Consider the following 22,770-nt stretch of genomic DNA (forward strand, 5'->3'; position numbering starts at 1 on the left):
ATTGTGGTGAATTCCTTCCCGAGTTTCATAACTGAGTTTGTATTGTTTCTTACAACCATACAAGAGTTAGTTTTCTCTGCAAACCGTTTGCCGATCGTGGGATAATTACTTTATTAGATGGTCTTAGAACTCTGGACACTGATGGGCTACAATTTAAAGGTTGGAAACAATCTTCGATTTCTTTTCCACTTTGTTCAATTGGACTGTCGCATTCTGGCACTTGAAATACATTGGGTGATTGAAAAAGACTTTTGAAGCATGGCTCAATTTTTGAATGCGACTACAAATGACGCGAGAAGTGTGATGAAATTGAAACATTTCCCAGGGATGTAGATGGTCACATTGTCAGTTACATTTACATGTAGCCTACACGGTTTGCGTGCGAGGTGAAGTGGGGCATCCGTGTTATATGAATAAAATCGATCTAGAAAAATCCTAGTGTACAGAATAGAGATTGCATTGGAATGGTCTTAAATGTATATGACGTGAAGTGAAATGGTGTTTTACATGAATGAAATTTATCTACTAAACGCCAAATTGTCGCAAAATGTTTAATTTTGTTCAAACGAATAAGATCACACGATTTTGGGTGGCACACCCTGAGAGCCGTTTTTTAAACGTTGGCCTATGTACTACCCTTGCCTGGTATTACGTAATCAGCGGGCTTTTCGATGAGTCACTAGAAAAGCCATCCTTGAATAATTATGGGAAACAGACCAAAAACATCAGCACACGGTAATTTTGTTTTCAAGTTGAATTAGAACTCATTGAGCAACCCTCTCCTTATTATGTCAGGAATGTATCATCGGGCTCTTTATAGGAGCACATGTGACATGTAATCCATTCAAGCTTCCTGACACAGAAAACTAATCGCAAATAACGTTTGTCCCTGGTTTGTCGGAGATGGATGCTTTAGGGAGGATCCGCCATGGACCTAAATATAAAACTGGCATTGATTTTCATTTCTTTTACTTTCTTTCTACGTTAATAATTAATAACAACAACAACAATAATTACTGCGAGGTCCCTATACGTTGTCCCGGATTGTAGAGTTCGAATAGATATGTTTTGAGCCGGGTTTTTAATTGATCAATTGATTCTGCATATTTGACGGCATCTGACAAATTGTTCCATGACTGAGCAGCAGCTGCCTGATTGAAAAGACCAGGATCCGTAATATTTAGTTTTAACAGGAAGTATAACAGTGAAATATCTATGGGTGTAAGGCAGGTTTCTAACTGCTAGGTACCCTTAAACTAAGCTTTGAAGGAATACGAGGGCTAAATTGTGGATACATTGGTAAGTAGAAACCAAAATTTTAAAAACAATTCCAGCCTGTATTGTTCGCCAGTGCAAGTCATGAAGAATAGGTGTAATGGACTGTCTTGTGCGAGTTTTAGAGACAAGTCTACAGCGGCAAAGTTTTGTAAGCATTGCAATCAACGCAATTTGACTATCAGGAAGCCCAAATAGTAAGCTGTTGCAATAGTCTAAACGAGACGTAATTGCACCGTGGGTTCAAAAGCAATCGCAACAAAATTTATTGTTTGCTACAGAAAAGGAGATCTAATATAGGAGTAATATGGGGGTCACTGATTCCCCCCACTCCTCGCTGCTAGTTGAACCGCGCGTATTCTATGCTCTCCATCGCTTTTCTTCAAATATGAATGATTGATTTTAACAAGAAATCCGACAATGTACGTTAAAATATACAGTACAAGCAAGGCCCAGTGTACTCTGTGCATTATATTTGTGATGACAAACAAGATTTTCACGGATCGAATGTTTAAACCAATCCTTCGAAGTATGGCTCAATTTTCGAGTGCGACAACCCGCAACGCAAGAAGTGTTGATTAAAATACCCTTGCCTAGCCTAGGCATGGCCTTTGGAAAAAGACTATTACGTAAATCATGAAACGCAGACGAAAATACTGGTCCACACTAAGCGTCTCACAAATTGATTTTCTTTTTCAAATTAGAACTAGGACAACCCGCTCCTAACTATGTAAGTTCAAGTATCGTTCGGCCTGGTGGGAACACACGCCATCATAAATTGAAGTAGTCCATTTCGGCCTGATTGTGTACAAGAAACATGTAAAGACCGATGAATTCGATAAAAATAGATATTACAGGAAAGTATGTCATCACGGACCTTTAAGAATTAAAACTGACATCATTTTGTTTTCTCGATGCTTAATTGGAATCAATGACAATAATGTCATGTCGACGCCGCCACACCACTATCCAACAACTTGCCTCATGAGGTTCTTTGATGTTTTTGAGGACTGTATTCATGAATATGTCATTTTATTTGCCACCGTGAGCTATGCCAGGATTTTCCAGGGGGGGGGGGCACTCGTCAGCAGCGAACTGACTAATTAATAAAGATGGAAGGGGGTTAATTCTGAGGTATTTCAAGCAAAATTTCATTTCCACTCTTTTTTTCGTGTTTTTTTGTTTTGTTTTGTTTGTTCGTTTTTGTTGTTTTTTTGGGGGGGAGGTTGTTTTTTTGGGTTATTGGTTCGTTTTTATTTGTTTGTTTGTTTTTTGGGGGTTTGTTTGTTTGTTCATTTGTTTTATATATTTTCCTCTTTTTAATCCTTTTTACCCCGTGGAAAGCAAAGGTGTTGTGCCCAATTCGATTGTCACCACAGACTACATGGTATCTTCATTTCTTTCTTGGATGGTGCAAGTTAAAACCCGATTGTTCCTTGTTTGACTTGATTCTGAGTCAGAAAATAATGGTGAATTTCGCCGGAAAGCCTCCAACATTATCACAAATAAATTTGCAAAGTAATAAAACGCAAAGATAATCAATACTTGTACAATTAATTTCATTGACCGTCAACAGACCCATCCAGTAGGCCTAGGTGATCAGTGAAAACAAAGCTACCACAATGGTGTCATACGTTGGAACGAGATAGTGTGTCAGGTAGTCCATTTTCACGAATGATTTCACTGACACTGGGCCATAAACCAGTTAGTGGTTACAGCTGCGGGTCCCAGGTGTAAGCAATTCAAATGAGTGCATATATCGAATTTTGTTGGGTTGACCTTTTCTAAGGTCACTGTTTGCATGACGTCCATACGCCGAGTAATGCTGCAGCTGTAGGCCTATACGTTTGCATTGCTGCGTGCTGCAGACGGCCCGTCTCATAAATTATGACAATGTAGCGTGGCTGCTGCTACTGTCGATGATGCGGTCGATTGGCGCTGCTCTTCGTGCAGTACACCTCTGCATCCAACATGGCGGCCCAGCATGTCATCAAGTGCATACACACCGCATCCTTGCTGCCTTGTCTATCCGTGTGTTTCGGCTTGTTCTGGTCTCTCGCCCTGGTCTCGACATCGTCGGAGGAAATCACCAAAATCAAGGTGCCCAATACGGAGCTGGTGGTCCCCGAGACAGAGAAGTCCCTTATTGTCACCTTCTTCAACAACCGCAAGCCGGAGTTTCAGCCGAATCTTAAGAACTGCAGCACCTGGTACCCAGGACAACTGCTGTTGCCGCCAGGTCGAAATCGAGGTGGCTTTCGGCAAAGTCAAACCCCTAAAAGGGGGCCACACTACCCTGCCAGAGGTACATCAATTACCTGATCTGCTACATCTGTGCGCCGACCCAGTACGAGTTCTACCTCCGGCAGAGGCTCACGGTGTGTGAGGAGTTCTGCGATCTTATCTTCGACCGTTGTAAAGACGCTATACTCAAGGGCTCCAAAATCGGGGAGCTGTACAAGAACGGGACGAATTTCTGCCGCAGTCGGCGCTTTGAAGTCGCGCCGTACTCCTCGGGAAAGTGCTTCTACTTCAACGAGACCATGGATACATCCTCCACCGGGGCTTTCGTGGCATCGTCAGCTGCATCTGTCCTCCTCTGGGTTGGCATGATGGTTGTCAAGGTACTGACAAAAGTATGAGATGCACGCCCGTGGGATTTCTTCACACCGACAGTTGGAAAAGTAGGAGTTGAATAAACTTTTCAGGGAAAAAAACTTGGGAGAAGACCCTGAATGGCAACTCATTCGTGTGTGTTTTTGTTTGTGTAATAATCTTAACGGATAAATCAGAGCCATGCTAAAGTTAACTCTGCCCTTTACACAGGATTGAGACAATCTTGATCACGAAAGCCTGTGATTTTTTTTAGGAGAGAGCAGAGTGTCGTGGGAAACAATGAGCCTCAAGCTGGACCAAGAGAGGTCGCAATTTTTTTAGCAACGGGGGTTCCTTTGGTCGGAACTGAACTTAGCTGGTTCACAAACAGCTGTTAAATGCACGTGTCACGGTCACATCACTACCAACAAAATAAAGACTTCTGACCAACAGGACTCTTTCCAACCCATGGAGGGTGCTTCTGCTCGAGGTGGATACCACAGAGGGGAGGCAGTGCACACCAGTAAGCTACCGATAAGTGTTTGGCTGGCTCTGACATTGTAACAAGATCGTGACTTGCGTAACCGAGGAAATAACGATTCCAATCCGAAGCAATAATGAGAAAATCCCTTTTATTAAGGAGAGTCGACGCTCATGTAAAAGCTACTCACCACTTGAGTGCGGCTTAAAACAAAAGAGTGAGCAGCAAATGAAGTTGAGCCATGCACGATAATTTTTCTTAAATCCTTAAGATGACCGAATGTCGCAACACTTCCAACTTTAACCAAATCCTTTTGTAAAAGGAATCACAGAGCTGAATTTCAGAGCCCCAAAACTATTGTAATAACAGCTGCGCCCAAAAGAAGAAATTCAATGCAGTTTGTATTTCCTACGAAGTGAATTTCACTCCACTTAGGCCTATCTTTAGGTTCATTTCTGTGTGAAAAGAGAGTTTAGCCATTTCTAGTCTCTGAAATAATTATATGTAATTTGAGGGATAACAATTAGCTCGTAATCACTTAGGGACTAGATCACCAAACCGCAGTCCATGCACCAGCAGTTGAGTTCATCATAGCTTAAGGTATATGAGGTAACAGTTCATTTCTGGTATGTGCATTCGAAGGCTTCTCACCTGTTCAGTCTAGCACACAGCCTCTCTCTTTCTACACATCACTGGCGAAACATTCCTTGAAGAAATTAGACTCGATTTTTATGCAAATAAAAGTGTATACATTTTTACTAAGGACTTGAAATGTAGCATATAGTATGGATATTGCAAAGCATTTTTTTCCCACGTAGAGTAAAATTGAAATAAGAACGTCAACTTTGCAATCAGTACTTTCCGTGCATGAGGTGGTCCGCAGAAAGCTAGTAAAATGCACGAACAACGCATAAAGTGATATCATAAGCTGCAATGATTAAGCAACACGATGACATACGTGTTTGACTGTTCATTCAACATTCTGTAAGAAGGAATAGTTAATTTCAGAGTATCTTTGAGTGTCTTTTTACTATACTGGTAGTCGTTAAGCGAGATGTTTAGGCGGTTGCATCAAGCACCGCGTCGTGATAATTGATGTTTGAAAATGGTATTGCCTTCGCTTCCGTTGTTACAAACACGCATCACATCAACACAGATGGTGTATATTTCATTCCTTTATGATGTTGGTGTTTTGGAGAGGTTTGTCAAAGAGACCAAAATAATTACACTTCAGTTTTTGCCCAAGAGTATATTTAAAACGCAGGATTTGATCAGATTCCCTCATAAATTGTTGAAAAGGCGACAAAACACATTCATAATACCGCATTCATCCTGCAGAGCCTCAAGTAGGCTACATCAGACATCATATGAAGCGCAGTAAAGTGCTCAGTAAAAAGCTCAGTGAAGTAGAATTGCTGACACAGCATAGAAAGAACTCGTTGGTATGGAAGCATCGGCTCTAAAGAGAGCTGCTCATGAGAGACCTCTACGGCCCACTTCTGCTTTTCATTAACGCCGACAAGGAAGAATTGTTATTAAAAAGGTGTATAATGATGATGTCAATAACGAAAGTGAATCATTATCGGCAGTAGATAGAAATCCACATCTGTGGATCTTCCTATTGCACAACGCTTGTTTAGTTGATTAAAATTTAATCCTGTTGCGGCATTTAAGCTTACGAAGGGATCATTTCGGCGGGGCTACTTTCAATTTTGAGTGTTTGGCCATGTAATGAAACTAGTGACATATCCCTGGGAACCCTCACCCTGTTTAAAGCGCTATAATGGTAGAACGGTACTACCATCTTTCTTGGGGAAGGGAGTGATCTCTTACTCAGTTTTAGACAAGTTTTCAGCTAGCTGCTTGAACCCAAGGCCTAGATATACGCAATGACTATACATGTATATTAATTTTGTTTTACGTTGGGATTGCCAAAACAATAAACAGGATGGGCTTTGACATGAGCTCATCATCACGTGCTCATGAGGTGAATGGATAAAAATGCTTCTCCGAGATTGTACATTGTGTTACAGGGTAAATATTTTGTCACTTTATAGCATATCGTAAACGTGTAATGGAAATGGTTTTTTGAAATAAACAAACGGACAATTCGGTATTGGTTGTTAAATTTAGACCGACAATTCCTGGTTGGGTTTTGAAGTTTGGACGAGTTGTCTGAGTCTTGAGTTTGAGGACCGAGGGTTCAACGTCTGCCCAGTGCATGCGCACACAAAGCATTGGCATGATCCCCTTGAGTATCCATGGAGTATTTGAATAAAAAATCACTTCCCCCGTGTACACACTTAATTCCTGGCCCCCTTAACAACTTTCCAATTATCCCAGGCTTTTCGATGGCTTTGGTTTGTTGTCATTCCCGTGAACGGCACGAGAAATATGCACTTGGCTCCCAAACCCTACAGCGGGATTATTCAAAGCCATTAAAAACACGGGAAGGAAACGTCAAACAGCAACACATCTGACATGGAGTTAATTGAAACGAATTGATAGACAGATTTCGAATGAATAAAAAGCAAGGCCATTACGGTTGAACTTGACCTTCGTGTAACGTATTAAGCTTAATTGGATTAATTCCCATGAGGGGTTGTGTAATATGCAGTCAGACACATCTCCAAGTTATCTAAGGGGTGACTTTGGGTAGGCCAGAGTAATATTGGCATCAAGTTATAAAATTGAGAGCAGTTCCAGAAAATTTTCATCTGCTTCCTAAGAATTCGGGCGTAGCCAGCACTTAAAACAATTTCTCAGTAAAACCCTGTAAACCGTACTATCGAAAAGAACGGATATACGTAATACTGAATATTGCCGACACGTTGAGCCTTAATTGAATATACATGTATTTAGTTTTACTTGTGGTAACTTCGGCCAACACCAGTGGCTATACTAAGGATTAAAAATGGATTTGGAGTAAGCTCCGACTTGCAACCCCGTGCCCCCACATCCTCACCCCACCAATCTGGAGAACAGTACAGCAAACCCCAGTGCATGGCGCCAGAATAAGTCTAACAATTAGTGGAAGACAGTTACCTTCATCATGAGCTGATCCTTAGAAAATCTGGCAGATAGTATGTCAACTTTGAGTCCCGCTTGAAGTCGGCTCGAGACTGATGTAAACTTGAAGAAAGATATATATCTACCCATACGTCTAAATGCACCAATACAGTTGACATTCTCAGATCAGATTATCAACTACGAATCCCAACCTCAAAATTCGACTTAGCAATTCGGCTAGCGTCCAGTAGCGCACTATTTTCAGTGAACCGAATATACATCCGAAGAATCGAACCTTAGCTTTCGGAAATAGAAGCACGAAACCGCCACTTATCTTGCAGGCACGTTCATTTCTAAGCCCAATTAATTAAGGCATGCATCCCACGACGTATAGTACTTACGATGAAAACTGCGATAAAAGCTGCAGGAAAATTGGTCAAAACTAGATGATACCGTGTGATTGGACTGACGTGTGTATTGCTTGATTAGCTTCGATGTAAATCCATCTTAGCATCTGTCTATGTATACTGACGTTAGGTAACCAATCACAGTGGCCGAGGAAATCAAATGAGACAATGTACATGGAAAGGCTTTTAATTACGCTAATGACAGTCAGCTGATGCATCACTATTAAGACAGAGCATTTTAATGTCTGACTGCAGTCTCCACAACGAAAGGATGGGTCCTTTGACCTTTTGAAAACATTATTCCATGTTTTCTTACCCTAAGAGGCTGTCTTCAAAATGCAGTATCATCGTTTTAGTTTCAATTCGGAGATAACTCGGGAAATGAAGGTGTGGTTGCCAGCAGCGTGTCTGCTTATCTGCACTTGAACCAACTGTGTGAGTATAACCCAAAGGAAGTTTCCTCATTTTAAATTAAGATGAGGATTAAGGGGCTGCTGGAAAGGGGAATGTAACGGGCTAGAAAATTTGAAAGAAAGAAACATTCCCAATCGATAACATCTCACCGATGCCTCTCTTACCCTAATTTATCTACCTCAAAGAGACAAAAAGTCAGGCAGTCTACTGACGACAGACAGGGCATACTGTCCGAACCGTTGAGTACCCTCCGGTTCTTTTCGGAACCACACATACAAAGGAGATAGTCGCCATGGTGCTACCGCAACCCTAGTACTTAACTTGCCACCTTTACTGTGAAAAATCTTTCATGCGGGAAAAAAATTGCTTTGCATCTGGTTCATGCTGGGGATCGAACCCGGTTTCGAAGTGGTAGTTGGGTTGCATAATTTGGTTGCAGGATTGGGCTTCCATCCCCCTTTGGCCTTATTTTTCACTGTTCACGGATTGCCATCTGGAAACAAGAGAAGGGTTGCCTCCATAGTCTCATAGCTGCAAAGCAACAGTTCATTCACCCGCATCTGTCATTCCTTTTTGCCTGAGGTTAAAAATATTCGATGCTCTGTGGCAATTTCCCAAGTGCTGTTTTGACAATGAATATCAAAAGGAACAAATCATTCGGACATTTCTTGAAAGTCCAGCGATTTCCTTTTTTCAAACATTTGCCAGGAGATGCGAGGAAGGACAGAAAATAAGAACTAGATTCTTCGGATACTCGAACAACAAAGTAAACAAATAAGGAACCGCGATGGATGGTTGGGTAGAGAAACCTCTTAACTGCATCTCTTGACGCTTGATTTACAGAAGAAGTCACGAATTCAATGGTTATGCAAACTAGATCACGATTCTAAAGATCGGCCCTCGTTCACAAGGGATATGTTGGTAAAATGAATGAATTTGCCAAGAGGAAGCCCGTATCTTAGATTTAGGAGATCTATTTGTGCTTACTACACTCCACGCTCTGTACATCATGCACTTCCTTGGAGTTCGGCAACCCCCCCCCCCCCGGGAGTGGCGATTTCGACTCTTATCCACGATAATCCCTATATTTGTAAGGTCACTGTTTTCTAATTGTGAATTTGTGATTCTGACAAAAGCAAACATAAAACTGGCGCTTCGTAATTAAGCAAATTTGTAAAACAGTCCCAAAATAATTCAGCATAATACTCCTTCAATCGGCATTGTACAGTGCGTCCATGCTTTGTCATTTGCGTCAGTATTCGTTGTGTTTAGCTTAATCTCAGTGGCAATTAGCACAAATGCTAAACATGTTTATAGTATTGATGAAAAGTGTTGAGCTCTTGCACATTGACGCTCAGAAATTGGAACACGTAGTGTTTACCTTCTAATCTGTAGACACGGAGCTTTGGTAAAGATTTCGTCCCGCGAGAGTTACACAATGCGAACATTTGAGAATTTGCGTTAATGCAAAAGGAAGGGCTAGGTCGACTTGAGCAGTGAGAAGTCGGGGATCGCGCATGCGCGGGTGAATTGGAGTGATGCTGATACGCGATGGACAAAACGAGCAGCGATGATGCGGCTAAGACAGCACAGAAGATAACAGGACACAAAGGATGAAGCATCCCGCATCACTTTGCTCCTCCGCGTTTTCTGGATGCTACTCACCTTAGTTTACCGGATGCAACTTTCTTGAATTGGTTCCATCATGTAAGTTTGATTATTTTGTTTCAAAGCCATTTAATCCTGATCAAAATAAAATGGTTAGTTAAGTGATCATAAAGGCCGAAGCGAAATATCGTCCATCTTTTCTTAATTCAAACTTCTTCGCCTCTAATTTTGGTTTCGCATGAGAACTTACAACGTAAAAAGGCGCTGAGAGTTTAATTACGTCTAACCAATTTTTGTACCTTAAGATGTTTCACCCATGACATGTTTAGACATCCACATTAAAATACGTTTAGGAATGTATTAAACGTGAAGCAGATTTCACAAAGATAAACGTGTATCATGAAAAAACGTTTAGCATTTAAACACTTTCCAAAACTCAGTTTATTGCATAAAATATCTAAACATGTCGTAGACTCAACGTGTTTCAAATTCCGTTTTTATGGTGTAGTTGTAAAGACTTGTCAATTTTGCTTCGCAATACAGCTGCAGTGTTAATGTGATGTCCTTGGTATCCATTCCGTTAAAAAGGGATCGGGTATTCTCCATATCAGATGTAAAATAAGACTGGACAGGTTTTTCACAGTTAAATCGATGAAGAACGAAACACTTCAATTTTTGCAGTTAAAGATGCATGAGCTTCCATTTTAGACCAGGCGGTAGCTGTCTGTACCCAACTCGTAAGTTGTACCTTTATTTGAATAAAGACTGAAGCCCGGCTTTCGTATAACGTGCGAAACCTAAGACAGATTTAGTCTGGTAGCCCTTTGCGTGCATAATTATTGTACATGGAAACGATACCGAGGTGGTAACATCACCTCTGCAATGTTTGCATTAGCTGGTGTTAATCTCACAGTAATCTCACTACACAGTTCTCGTTCACTGATATCCACCAAACTGCTTAGCATAGCTCTTCCTTGAGAGGGAAAGAAATTAAAATTTTAGGTAAATTGAAACGGGAGTTCAAAAAATCATTGCCAAAATATCAGTGTACAGATACAACTGTAAACTTCTGTTGGACATCAGATTCTGGACAGACAGTTCTGAAGGGAGGAAAAGAAACATTAAAAATGTTAAAAAAACAATTAAAAATGTGTTTGTACCACTGACCTGTCCTGGTGTGTTCAAGGAACTAACAATGACACCCAAAGAATAAATAGACATTTCTGCTTTAATACGGGCGATTCACAATAGAGCGCCTACAGTACGCTTCGTACTGCCGAAATTGCATCGCAACTTGCGTTACTGCTATCTTGTAAAACAACCAGTTAAGTAAATTTGTGCCAGAAATGGGGGATGCGGGTGGGGGATGGGGAATTGTGGGGATGACTTGCCCAGTCATGGAAATTTGAAAAGCGTGATGGAAGTGCTGACATCATATGACACTAAATTGGGGAGGGGGAGGTCATGATACACACCTATCTGTGATATGTATTACATTCCGGCAGAATCTTATATCGGGATGGCATATTTATGGCTTTTTGTATTGTTCTCCCTTTTGACTGCACTTTGAGGGTTAGGAAATTCGAAAAATTCTTCACATTTTTTTCTCACCACGAAAAAGTGGGAGATGATTCGATAGATCGTCCTCCGGTCAAAATGTGGGTGTGTGTGTGTGTGTGGGGGGGGGGGGGGGGTATATACCCTTTCCCCGGGATTAACGCTCAGATCTGACCTAAACCAGTAATTTTATCAGATAGTTTGCGTGAGTCTTGGATCCCACGTTTGGACGAATTCAACGACTTTTAGAACTTTTTTAATTAAGGGAAAATGTGCCTCGGTCGTTATTATTTACGACACTCGCACACGCACGTTGCATGCTATATACCATGCCTGCTATATAATATATACCATGCCGTTGCGACTTACATTTTCGATATACCAAGTTGCCCGTGTTTTGTGTTCTCTGAATGTACACATATAGAGTTTAACCAAGGGGGTCTGATTGACTTTTACTAGTTAAACTCCATCTGCCAGGCTAATTACGGTCACTTTACGGGCAGATCAATTTTCCGGATCCAGTGGTTGGCTTCGGCAGCCTGAGTGTTTTCACATCTGACCAGAGAAACATGAGCCGAGCGGTCGCGCAACACGACCTGTAAAACCACCTGTCTTGAGAGATCTAAACGATTTTTGTTTCACAGTGCCCAGGAAGATTGTGGAGGAATTGCTCCAAGCTCGGACCAAGGAGAAAGCTGTGGGACATTCAGCAGCTTCCTGAAGATTGAACAGAACAGACGCCAATGCAGGCCGGTTTGCTGAATTTAATGGCTTATGGTTGATGTAACCCCGGAGAGAGACAGTTTGAGTTAGTTCAGTTATACGCCTACAACTGCAGGCGGGCGGGGTACAATTGACTCTCTCTTGCGAAAGAGAAACTGGGCCTATATTCACCGCAAAAAGATGGTGGCAGCGTGGGACATTTTTCTCTGTGTGCTGTATAGTCTCATTGCTGTGGCCATCATCTCAGGCAATGTGTTCTGCCTGGCCATTCTCCGGGGAGTCAACAGCATCCAGAAGCCGACCAAGTTCATGATCGCCTCCTTGTCGGTGGCCGACCTCTGCTTCGGGGTCTTCGTGGTCGTACCGGTGATCGGGGCCCTGGCGGCGGGCGGCCTGCCGAGCAATCGCGCCAGCTTCTGCACGTTCTTCGCCTTCGCCAACATCTTCTTCCCTCGAGCTGGCATTGCCTGCATCTTGGTCATCAACTTGGATCGCTTCGTGGCCATCTCCCGGCCGCTTCACTACCACGATTTGGTGACCACGCGCCGGGCCTACCTAGCCCTGGGCACCGTTTGGCTCCTGTCCTTTACGCTCACCTGCCTCTTCGGGTTTCTCCCGGGGAGTTCCACGGTCTACCACGGCCAGTTCCACATGTGCTTCTTCGCTCGCGAGGCCGCACCCGGCGGAAGCAGCTCGTTCGTCGTGGCCATTGTTCTGATTGTGGTCAGCGTCGCCATCCCCATCGTGGTCAGCACAGCATTATACGTCTTCATCCTCAAGATTGCCCGAGGCCACGTCCAGCGAACCAGTTCGGCTTGTCGCAGCGTCGACTTGGCCATGCTGAGCGGCTCGCAGTCCCCGCAACAAACGCCCAACCCGGCCCCGAAGCCCAACACCAAGGCTGCCAATACCTTCTTCATTGTGACAGCCGGCTTCGTGGTAGCCTGGCTGCCATTCCTGGCCATTCTCTTGCACGAGGGTCTTAAGAATGACATCGTGCCCCGTTGGTTGGCTGACCTCTCTCAGGTAGCCGTCTTCACCAGCAGCTGCTGGAACTTCATTATCTTCTACGTCAGAAATACTGGGTTCCGTAAGAGGGCGCGCGAGCTACTCAGGCTGCGCGAATAAACGAAGGCTATAGAGGGATTTCACGTTAGCGCCGTCTGCGCATATCTGCATCGAAACCGAGGCTCTCTGTGTTGAACTTCCTCGCGTGCGCCCGCGGAGTCCACACAGTACATGGACTATCCAGTTCGTAAGTGTTACGCCACTTCAGTCTAAACCACGCCCACTGTACAAGATCAATTTGTCAATTGTCGCTATTTTTCTTTGGATTTTACGTGTCGAGTGTTCCTGAAAGACTCTTCCACAAACATTTTCAGCCGGAAAAGTCTGAATTTAACATACCTTTATGTATTAGGTGTCTTGACTCCTTACTTTCAAGCGTCTGACCGTATTAAAAATTGCAGCTGACACATACAGCCTCGTTTTCAAACGCGGAAGTGCGCAGATTGACGCTAAAAGCGTCGCATTGGGATCCCTCTATACCCCGAACTTCGGTTTGTCAATGGCTTCACAATCACCGCAGCCTTTCTCACTCAAAACAGCAAACTGCAAACCTCGTACCTGTGGACATACACGTTTACTCAATACTCATGGTCTCAAACATATCCGATGATCATGGAACTGGAGCGTGAAGCCGCTGTCCGGGATAAAGCCGAGGTTCGGTGCTATCACCATGGCGGTGCCTGAATTAGATACGGCTCTCAGATACGGCTTAAAACCCTAATTTGAGCTGGGTTTGGGGGACCTGTCACAGCTGGTCGGTTTTCCCCTAAGAGCTCAGCTGTCACATGCCCGATCGGAAACTTAGCATGCATGTGAAGACATAAGTACAAAACAAAGTTCCAATTTAATACATGTACAACAGTTTTGATATTTTGGCCAATTGAAGTCTATTGCCTCACGCGCGTGTTGGCTCTTGTGCAATAGCTGAGCACATTGATGAAAAAGTTTGAAGTTCTGGCTGACTCGACAAAAAATATTTGCGTTGCTCATATGTGACATACACGATTTTTTAAATAAATTTCAAACGACCGCAAGATGTTACCAAAAAGTTTTATTTCTCAGCGCGTATTGGAGAAAATGTTGGACGGGCGGATTCTACTCCCTCTGGCTCTTTTCGGATTATATAATTAACTTTACAGTTACAGTGAAGTCGTGCTTGCTTGCTCATATTTCACATAACGGTGAATATATATTAGGCAAAAAGATTCACCAACGACAATGATTGGCTACATCGTGTTTAATTAACGGTAAGCAAAGGCCAAAAATGACCAGCTCATGCACGCATCCAGGATCAGATTTCCGAAAACAGTGAGAATAGCATGCAAAATAGACCTACACTTATTTACAAGGGAGATTGTGGGAAGGCAACACAAACCCTTAACACCCGATTTTCAGAGGTGGCCTTTCAGATTTCTACGGTTACCTGATAACTCAACGACGACGGAAAAAAGTCCGCTTTCTGAGTAACTTGAACGACTGTGTGGAAGCACTGACGTGCGAGGCAACAGCGAATTTCAGGGGTCACTTGTTATGAGGACGTGGCTATGGGTTAGCTTATCAGACCAGTTTGACGGCCCAGCTTTTGCTGAGGCGCTGCCCTATTCTCTCGCGTATCCCATTTCATTTGGTAATACCAAACCGACGTGTTTATCAGTGTAAGTCAGCCAATGGAAATCCTCAGAGCTCTTGATACAGCCCCAAGATTAATCAAGATTTGGGACCAATAACTGTGAATTAGTGAGAGATAAAAAGGCTGATGCGGGCGAGTGCAGGTTCGAGGAGGGGGGTTGGTACTTTACGCGGTCAGTGAACTGGGAACATCTCGTGCACTTTGGGTGCAAATTCAAAACTACTCTCCGTAGGTGTTCGACCCAGTAGCTACGAATGTTTGACACTAATTCTGAGAGAATAGAATTGTTGGCGGGTTGTTGCTTTTGTTTTAATTGCCGTTGATGCAGTCCCGTTGTGGCAGCAGTAATTGTTTTGCTATTAATGGTTGATATAAAAGTAACTGTCGTATAGTTTGCATGTTGTTCGTACTTTGTTGATGACGATGTGGATGATGATTTTTAGATTAGTTACGATGATAATTGTATGTTGCTGTTGGCAATGATGGCTGCTTTCAGTGTTCGTCAGTCTTTTTAAGTATATTCACCACGGTTTTCATCAAGGGCGGATCCAGGCGGGCCTATAGGGCCTTCGTCCCGCCCCAAAAATTTGCCCCCCTAAAAATTAAAAACAAAACCAAACAATGAAACTATATTATACGACGATTTTTGGCTCCTTTTTATTTATCTTTCTTCCCAAACCGTGTAAACTCCCAGTAGCCCTATCCCCCAAAGGTCGTAAAAGGCTATATGAAAAAATTCCCCGAAATTCATAAGCCCCCCCCAAAAAAAAGGTTCTGGATCTGCCCTTGATTTCCATTGTGCAAGTACAATTTCGCAATCCAGCGGTCACCAAATGTGTGTCACATCCCAAATTGTGCTCAGGTGGTCTAGTTTCTTAACTCTCTCTCCTATCGCTGATTAATAAGGCACCGGGCCACACCGAAGCAAATTTTGATAGTAACACACGGGCTTTTTGTGTTATGCAGTAACAATGTTTCGCCTGAATCATTAGCAGGTCGTTAGGGCCCTCCGAGCTGCCGACTAATTGGTGCGGGTCGTAATACTATTTACTCATTTAACCGTTTGAATTTTGAACCAGTTCAGCTGGCCCGTTTTGATGGCCGCAAATTGGGATTATGAAACTTTTAAACAGACAACAGGATAGCCGGCCTAAGGACTGATGACACATCGCTTTGTCATTCATTGGCACTTTTCTGCGGCGCTTCAAATCAGTCTCCTGCACCTGGATCTTAAAGAAGAAAGCCCCGGGAGAACTATGAGTGACCTCAGAGATACACAAGCCAATAAACAGGGGCCTTGAGGTCCAAATTCAGACACTGCGAACATCTAACAAAAGAAACACAGTGCACTTACAATGAGAGACCATTGTTATTGCGCCGGGCTTCTTTTGTTAGCTGTTCACAATGAGAATACGGGCAGTCTAGGTTCAAAGAACAGGAGTGTGTTTTGCCAGCCATGATAGTGGTTTTTTAACAAATACGCAATGAAAAGAAAACACTTTTGTGTGCCGAAGGTTGTTGGTATCAACTTTATTCTAGGTGTACAACAAACCATTGGTTTTACGGTAAACAATTTGCAAATTGGTCTTTCGGTCTGGATAAGACTATTGTAATTTGTATCAAAGATCTATTTCATTTATGTGTAATACAATTCCACTATAGACCCTGCCATTACTGAAGAATGTTTTAAAAAGTATGTAGATAGCGCGCAGTTGTGAATGTAACAAATTCCCAAAAGCTGTTGCGTCGAAGTTGCAAACATGTTTCTGCTGAGGTCGCAAAAACACACCTCCATCGGTAAAGGTAATGATTCGTAACCCCATCTTTCGAATGTCTGTCAATATAAACCACTCTTCTAGTCTCACTGATATCGCTTTGCAGCTTTGATACATGTTGCCAAGTTTTGGTTCTAAAATACGAGTGTCAGTTGTACTCTGTAGTTGTACTATGGGTTTAAAAAATACGTAAAGTTTCTCCAATTTCAGTTAATTGTGATGTGATGGGAGCCCAGATGGATTATATTTACTTAATGTTGCTTTAATTGGCTTTAGTCTTAGAGGCAAGATAATGACTAAGGCCCCGATGTTATTATTATGTTTGTAAAATTCTGCAAAGTGCTACGTTTGCAATGTGACTGTGTGTAATTGTCAATACAGCATTCTCGCAGTGATGAATAAATTCATTGTTTAGGAGACTTTTTGAATATGGCACAAAACTCGATAGTCGTTTTTGTGTGTTGCTATTGAGTGAACTCAGGGCCAAACCTTTTGACTACTCTGTAGTTCATCTTTAAAGGCATACAACAATTTCCCCTTTTCCTCACAAATTTACAACACAAACAATTAAACAAACCACATCTGGGGCCAAACATAAATGTCTTTTTGTGGTAACCCCAGGTAGCAAATTTCTCACTTCCAACCTTTTATTGTCATTTGTGGCCTAAATTTGAAATGGGGTTTATAATGATGAAAAGAAACAACTACCGTTGACTTTTACTACTTACAACCTTAAGAAATAGTTTTAACTGTTGACTGTTTTAACAGCATTAAAGAAACTTCAATAAATGGAACCTAAACTAAACAAGCCAGATATAAGAAATCCACTGCAATATTTAGATTAAAAGTGACAAAACTGTATGTCGTTTATCTCAAGAAATTACCGTCATATAATTTTGTGTTGGCAGAACCAATTAAGTGTAACCAGGCTGACAATATCGACCAAAAGGTCGATGTGGGTATACATCTGGGACGATAAATAACTTGCTATTACTTTAAAGTTTTACAACAGAGGCACCAGGGATGTGCGCTTTATGTGTAAGGGTTTGGGTGCGTAGTGGGTCCTGGATAAGGAGGGACAGATGCAGCTGGGTATGCTGGTTGGCCTGGGTAACTGGGTGGAGCTGGGTAGCCAGTGGGTGCAGCTGGGTAGTCAGTGGGTGCCGCTGGGGATGCGTTTTGGGCAGCTATGAAAGAAGAATGCAGATATAAACGCCAGGCTTCATTAACCTGCTATACTGAATTGATTAAAGCCAATGCTCTTGAAGCCAATTTCTTGAAGCCAAGAAATCAATAATGTGTGCACACTCATGTACTGTACTTCTGGCTAAACAGATATCAATCCCTAAGCCAATGATACGTAGATTCTGACTCCTTCAATCCTGTGATGTCGCCAAACCTTGCAGGATAATTTTAAAGAATCGGGGGAGGGGGTTTGAGGAAAGTAGAAACTTGTACTGAGACAATGAGGTACTCACATGAGTATGCAGGTGGCGGTGGAGTTGGAGATATGTGCTGTGTAAATAAATAAATGGTAAAAACAAGTTTTTTTCAGTATGAGGGGTATGATGTGGAAAACCAACTTCTTGCACATGCTATTCAGAGTCAAAGTTTGAGTTACAGTGAATAGGAGCAGCCGAGCAGGTTCATAAAAAACGATTATGAACTGTTAGTTCAAACACATCATCACTGCGATAACTGTAACTTTCTAGCTGATCACTTGGGACCGACCTACAATGGTTGGTCACTTAGACAGCCTCCAAAATATTATACAGGGGGGAGCCCCCCAGATATCAATTACACAATGCTTGTAATGTTGTAGTATTAGGAATCAGTCATTTGGTCTCTGGCCTGCCCACGTGCAGGTTGTATTGTGCACACCGGTCTCTCGCAAACAGTTCTCGATCCGGTTCGTAAGTGACTTCGTCACGAAGGCGGACGCAGGCTCCCATTGGACGATCGCTGAAGCTGCGCGTTAACTTCCAGTTCCATGGTTCACGTAAACGGTGATCAATGCATGTAACTCTATGTGCAAGGCATGAGCGGTGGGCGTGGTTTAAACTGAAGTTACGTCACACTTTTTATATGAAGCGGATTCCGTTAAGTCAACTTACGTGTACCACATGCACCACAGTAGCAGGATTAGGCCTACTGGTGGCGTGGGCCAGTATGTGTTCCCGCTCTGCCTTCCGGTGAGCCACGTTAGCTTTCATCTGTCAGTTCAGTAATGTACAAAAGACAAAATGAAGATTATCGCAAGTTTTGCACAAAAAACCACACCCCCGAACAGTGTGAAAACGAGGAACCTTTTGTTGCTAACGATGTTCAATTCTTGCTACTTCCTTTCAGCAGAACACTACGTTGCTCTTGGATTAGATAAGTTCGTGTTTCAAAATACTGCTTCATAAGAATCGCTCGATCTCACAAATTTCTTTGAAAAAGAAGGTTCAGAAGGAAATCAAGCAAAATAAAACTTAAATGAATAACAAAGCGAAAGTGTGAAATAAATGATGGCAATTAATTTCTTGTGACAATTAGGCCCTACTCACATTTACTTTGACATACTGTAAATCATACCTTTGTTAGTTTTTAGCCTTTTCAATAAACTACACATGTACACACATACGGCTGATTATTTAAGCATCTAAAGAGTATTTTCGTTTTGAAGACATTAATTTTTCATCGAAAAAGTTTACCAAAAATCTTTCCCAAAGTCACAGTGTTGCAATCAGTGGCGGCGCCAGACCATGGTTACTGTGGGTGCCAGTGTTGGGCATGGCAGAATCGCGTGGGTGCAAATAAAAATACTTATTTTGGCCCGCACCTACGTTGAATTTGGTATGCGACAAAATTTGTGTGGATGCGTAAGTGGGTCAAGCGCCCTTTCAGTGCATTTGCACCTACATGACACCATGCATGTAGCGCTACCAATGGTTACAATGCATCCCGAAGAATACTGGCAAAAATGATCTGATTTTTTAAAATTGATTACACAATCAATCTGAGAGAAAACAGAGAACCGACCACTGTACTTTGTCACTTCAGGTTGAATTTATTTAAGGATTTTGGGGCAAATTGTTATTTGTGAGTTCAACGCAATCATTTCGCAACATAGTGCACAGTATTCAAACATTGAAGCTAACAAGATTTCTACATCAGTTGAAGCATTATATCTTACTTCGAACTCTGTTTATCATTTTCTAACAGTGTGTGAATTATCATCAAGGAAAGCAGATTTTTTTATATTTTACCTCCAGACGAGCAGCCCTGGCGACGTTTCCACGCATTGCCGCATGGGCAGCCTTATTGTGTAGACGAGCTTCACGCACTTCTGCACGGGCTTCACGCTACGAGCAAACATAAATAAACAAATAAAATCTGGCAGACGGTGATGCGCGTGGACTTCGTAAGTCAAATAACGTCAAATTTTAAAAATTGTCTCTAACAGAAGTGACGTCCAGGTTATTGTGTGTTCATGGCAGTTACGTTATTAAATGTTCAAATTGATTTTAATAAAGTAAAGAAATAGTATTTCGGTGTCGTTAGTTTGTTTATTATTTATTTATGTATTTGGTAAAGCACTGGCAAAGCATTGACCTTGGAGGGGAGTTAACTCTGAGGCACACTTTTCAGCCCTCTTCCCTTTGTCGTTTCTCTCACAGTTTCTTCCCTTTTTTTCCTTTTCATTTTTTAAATTTCATATATTTTCCTTGCCCCCGGAACGCCCATGCCTGTGCGACCATGCCAAACCCTATACGATTCTCTGCGACACATTAAACTTCGAGGTTTAGCAAACAAACCAAATATTTTTATCGGAAATTCACCTCCAAAAATTTTGCCAATTTTTTTCAGTGCACGGCATCACCATTTCCTCAGTACAGATATTCAACATGTCAGCTTGACAGAAAGAACATTGTGTTGTGCACAGTATATCATACAAAGCAATCAAAGCATCCTCCTATCCTAGGTGGGGAATGCTAGTGTGACTTTCAGAGTGACCAAATTCCCATTCATATCCATCCCACAAGCAGCAGTACATGTTCAGCTCAACCCCTGAAGTCGGATGAAATGAATAAATACTCGACACATGCTGTAAAAGGATACGGCCTAATTTCACATTTCTTGTGATAAAAAAGTAGGCTCTTCTTTCACGGCAACATGCCAAGAATACAGTAGCTTATTTGGGGTGAAATTGCTGAGGGGGCATCTGGAGGAAACTTTTCTATTTAAGGGGACACTAAAAGCAATCACTGCGGCCTAACAGGCTGTGTGCACTTCGAAATTTCTAATGGGGGAACCACTGAATGATGCGATCTAGAATTCGTCTAAGCACAGGAATATGTACACGGTAAAATTAAGGCACAGTGGTATGCATGCCTACTTCATCTGGGAGATGAACCGTTTAGAACTTGAATTGAGATGTTCTCTTACCCTAGCGTGTCTGTTACTTGCCATCCCACCACATCCAGACATGACGACTGCTGAGTGACACAACAAAATGGCTAACGACGCAAAATGTACGACAAAACTCAGCTACCACGTTAAACAACAGTACGTGTAAGCACGTACGAGCCTGTAGGTATGCATGTAGAGGATCGCTGCCACCGCACGTGATTTTATAGCGCTGGGCTAAATATATCATGTCACATGCATACAAGTCACTAAAAAGGCTGAATAAAGTTCAAAGTGCAGGAAGCAAAAACCATAAAGGAAACAGCTAAACCCGAATGAATAACAAATCTATAGTGCTGCCCCCCCCAAAAAAACCTTTTGTGTTGAACTCACTACTGGTACAAACTGTAAACTGGCAATTATGATTTTTTCAGCAGATAAATACAACGATCTCATTGAACGAGAAAACAACACAATTTATTTGATGGCTTATGATGGACTTGGTCCAGAAGGCTCGAAACACTGCCGGGCATTCAATGCATTTTGTCATGGCAATGGTCTTGTGACGTCATGTAAGCCATGTGTAAATAATTGCATCAGCAACGACCATCGACGTCAGTGGTGGACTTTGCATGCAGCAAGTAGGCCTAATGTGGATTGCACAGGTAGTGGTGGATTTTGATGGATTTGGTCCAGCGCCTAGTAAAAGACACTAAGGAGTTAAGGTTTTTCATACAGCATTCGACTGTGTAAGACTATCTTCTTAATTAGAAAAGACAACTGGTTCACCCTCATTTATGGGTAATTAGGCAGGATACCCACTGTTCACAGAACATTTCTTACTTCAATAAAACGACAAATTTTGGAAATATCAATTTAAAGAAATATTTGGCAGCATTAATACAAAAAAGCGCTTTGTTCCGTCAACATAGCGCAAGATATAACTATGGACGTTTTAGCATGCACAAAATCAATTAATAGTACATGTATCAACGATCGCTTGACCATAACAATTTAGTGAACTATGGACACTAGTTACATGTACATGTAGTATAACTTAAAAGAAGAGTAGAGACCTATTTCAGAAACCTCAAAATCACAAATTTTACCTTTGTGTAAATGTAATGGGGAAAATGTGAAGTTTGAGGAAATATCTGCAGCCAGTCATGGGTGAACCACCTGCAAGCTTTGACCACACATAAAGCTAGTTCGCCTATCGTGTGAATGAACAGCAGTCTTGAATTTACGGCAGTGTCATGCGCACTAAACATGCTTACGCTGGGCATGGAGGAAGGCGCTCGGCAACAAGATCTGGACTTGCGCGATATTAATGCCACTCTAAGAATTCCTCCTCCAAAGTGAAGAACGCTCCGGAAGCCACTGAAGTGAAGCCAGTCCTGAGGGGACTTCGAGGAAGAACAACACAAGCTCCTAAAAAAGAGATCGGAATTGTAGGATACATCCCCTCGCAGTGACTTGAGTTGAGTCAGTTACGAACTGGGAATTGAATCCCAACGAAGTGCGATTCAGGTCGAGTTATCCAACCTGCCCCAACCCTAACCCTCCTGAATCCTTCACCTGTTGGAGGATTGAGGAGGGTTAGGGTTAAATGTATATAGCATTACAATCCATCTGCGTAGAAGAGGTTGTTACGATGAATTTATTCCAATTATGAAGACATGCAATTTAGTTCTCGTTTAAAAATAAAAAGGAATATGTGTTAAAACGTAATTATTCTCCAAAGTTTGAATATAGCAAAATATAGGTAATATCTCACATATAATGAATCGTAGAAAAGAAAACAGGAACCAATATTTTCATACAAAGTATAATGTA

At 42.1% G+C, this 22,770-nt stretch overlaps 2 protein-coding genes and 1 pseudogene across 3 annotated transcripts; 2 read left to right on the forward strand and 1 right to left on the reverse strand.

Annotated features, from left to right (window-relative positions):
* The first annotated feature begins 2,318 nt into the window (after positions 1-2,318).
* LOC110976240 (uncharacterized) lies at positions 2,319-6,467 on the forward strand (annotated as a pseudogene). Its single transcript, XR_015425811.1, has 2 exons — positions 2,319-3,959; positions 4,145-6,467. The product of XR_015425811.1 is annotated as an uncharacterized LOC110976240 (transcript).
* Positions 6,468-9,736: 3,269 nt separating this feature from the next.
* Positions 9,737-16,227, forward strand: LOC110976156 (beta-2 adrenergic receptor-like). Its single transcript, XM_022229212.2, has 2 exons — positions 9,737-9,888; positions 11,991-16,227. The coding sequence occupies exon 2, from the start codon at positions 12,250-12,252 to the stop codon at positions 13,195-13,197; it is 948 nt and encodes a 315-aa protein (XP_022084904.1). The 5' UTR covers positions 9,737-9,888; positions 11,991-12,249; the 3' UTR covers positions 13,198-16,227.
* Positions 16,228-16,282: 55 nt separating this feature from the next.
* Positions 16,283-21,387, reverse strand: LOC110976221 (uncharacterized). The gene is made up of 5 exons (XM_022229305.2): positions 20,974-21,387; positions 19,794-19,889; positions 18,657-18,755; positions 18,021-18,057; positions 16,283-17,729 (listed from the first exon to the last, which is right to left on the reverse strand). Exons 1-5 carry the CDS (start codon positions 21,013-21,015, stop codon positions 17,575-17,577), a joined length of 429 nt encoding a protein of 142 aa, XP_022084997.1. The 5' UTR covers positions 21,016-21,387; the 3' UTR covers positions 16,283-17,574.
* Positions 21,388-22,770: the final 1,383 nt, after the last annotated feature.

Source organism: Acanthaster planci, linkage group LG07 (assembly GCF_054643075.1).
Source record: "Acanthaster planci isolate LZ-2023a linkage group LG07, COTS_SCS, whole genome shotgun sequence".
NCBI classification, from domain to species: domain Eukaryota; kingdom Metazoa; phylum Echinodermata; class Asteroidea; order Valvatida; family Acanthasteridae; genus Acanthaster; species Acanthaster planci.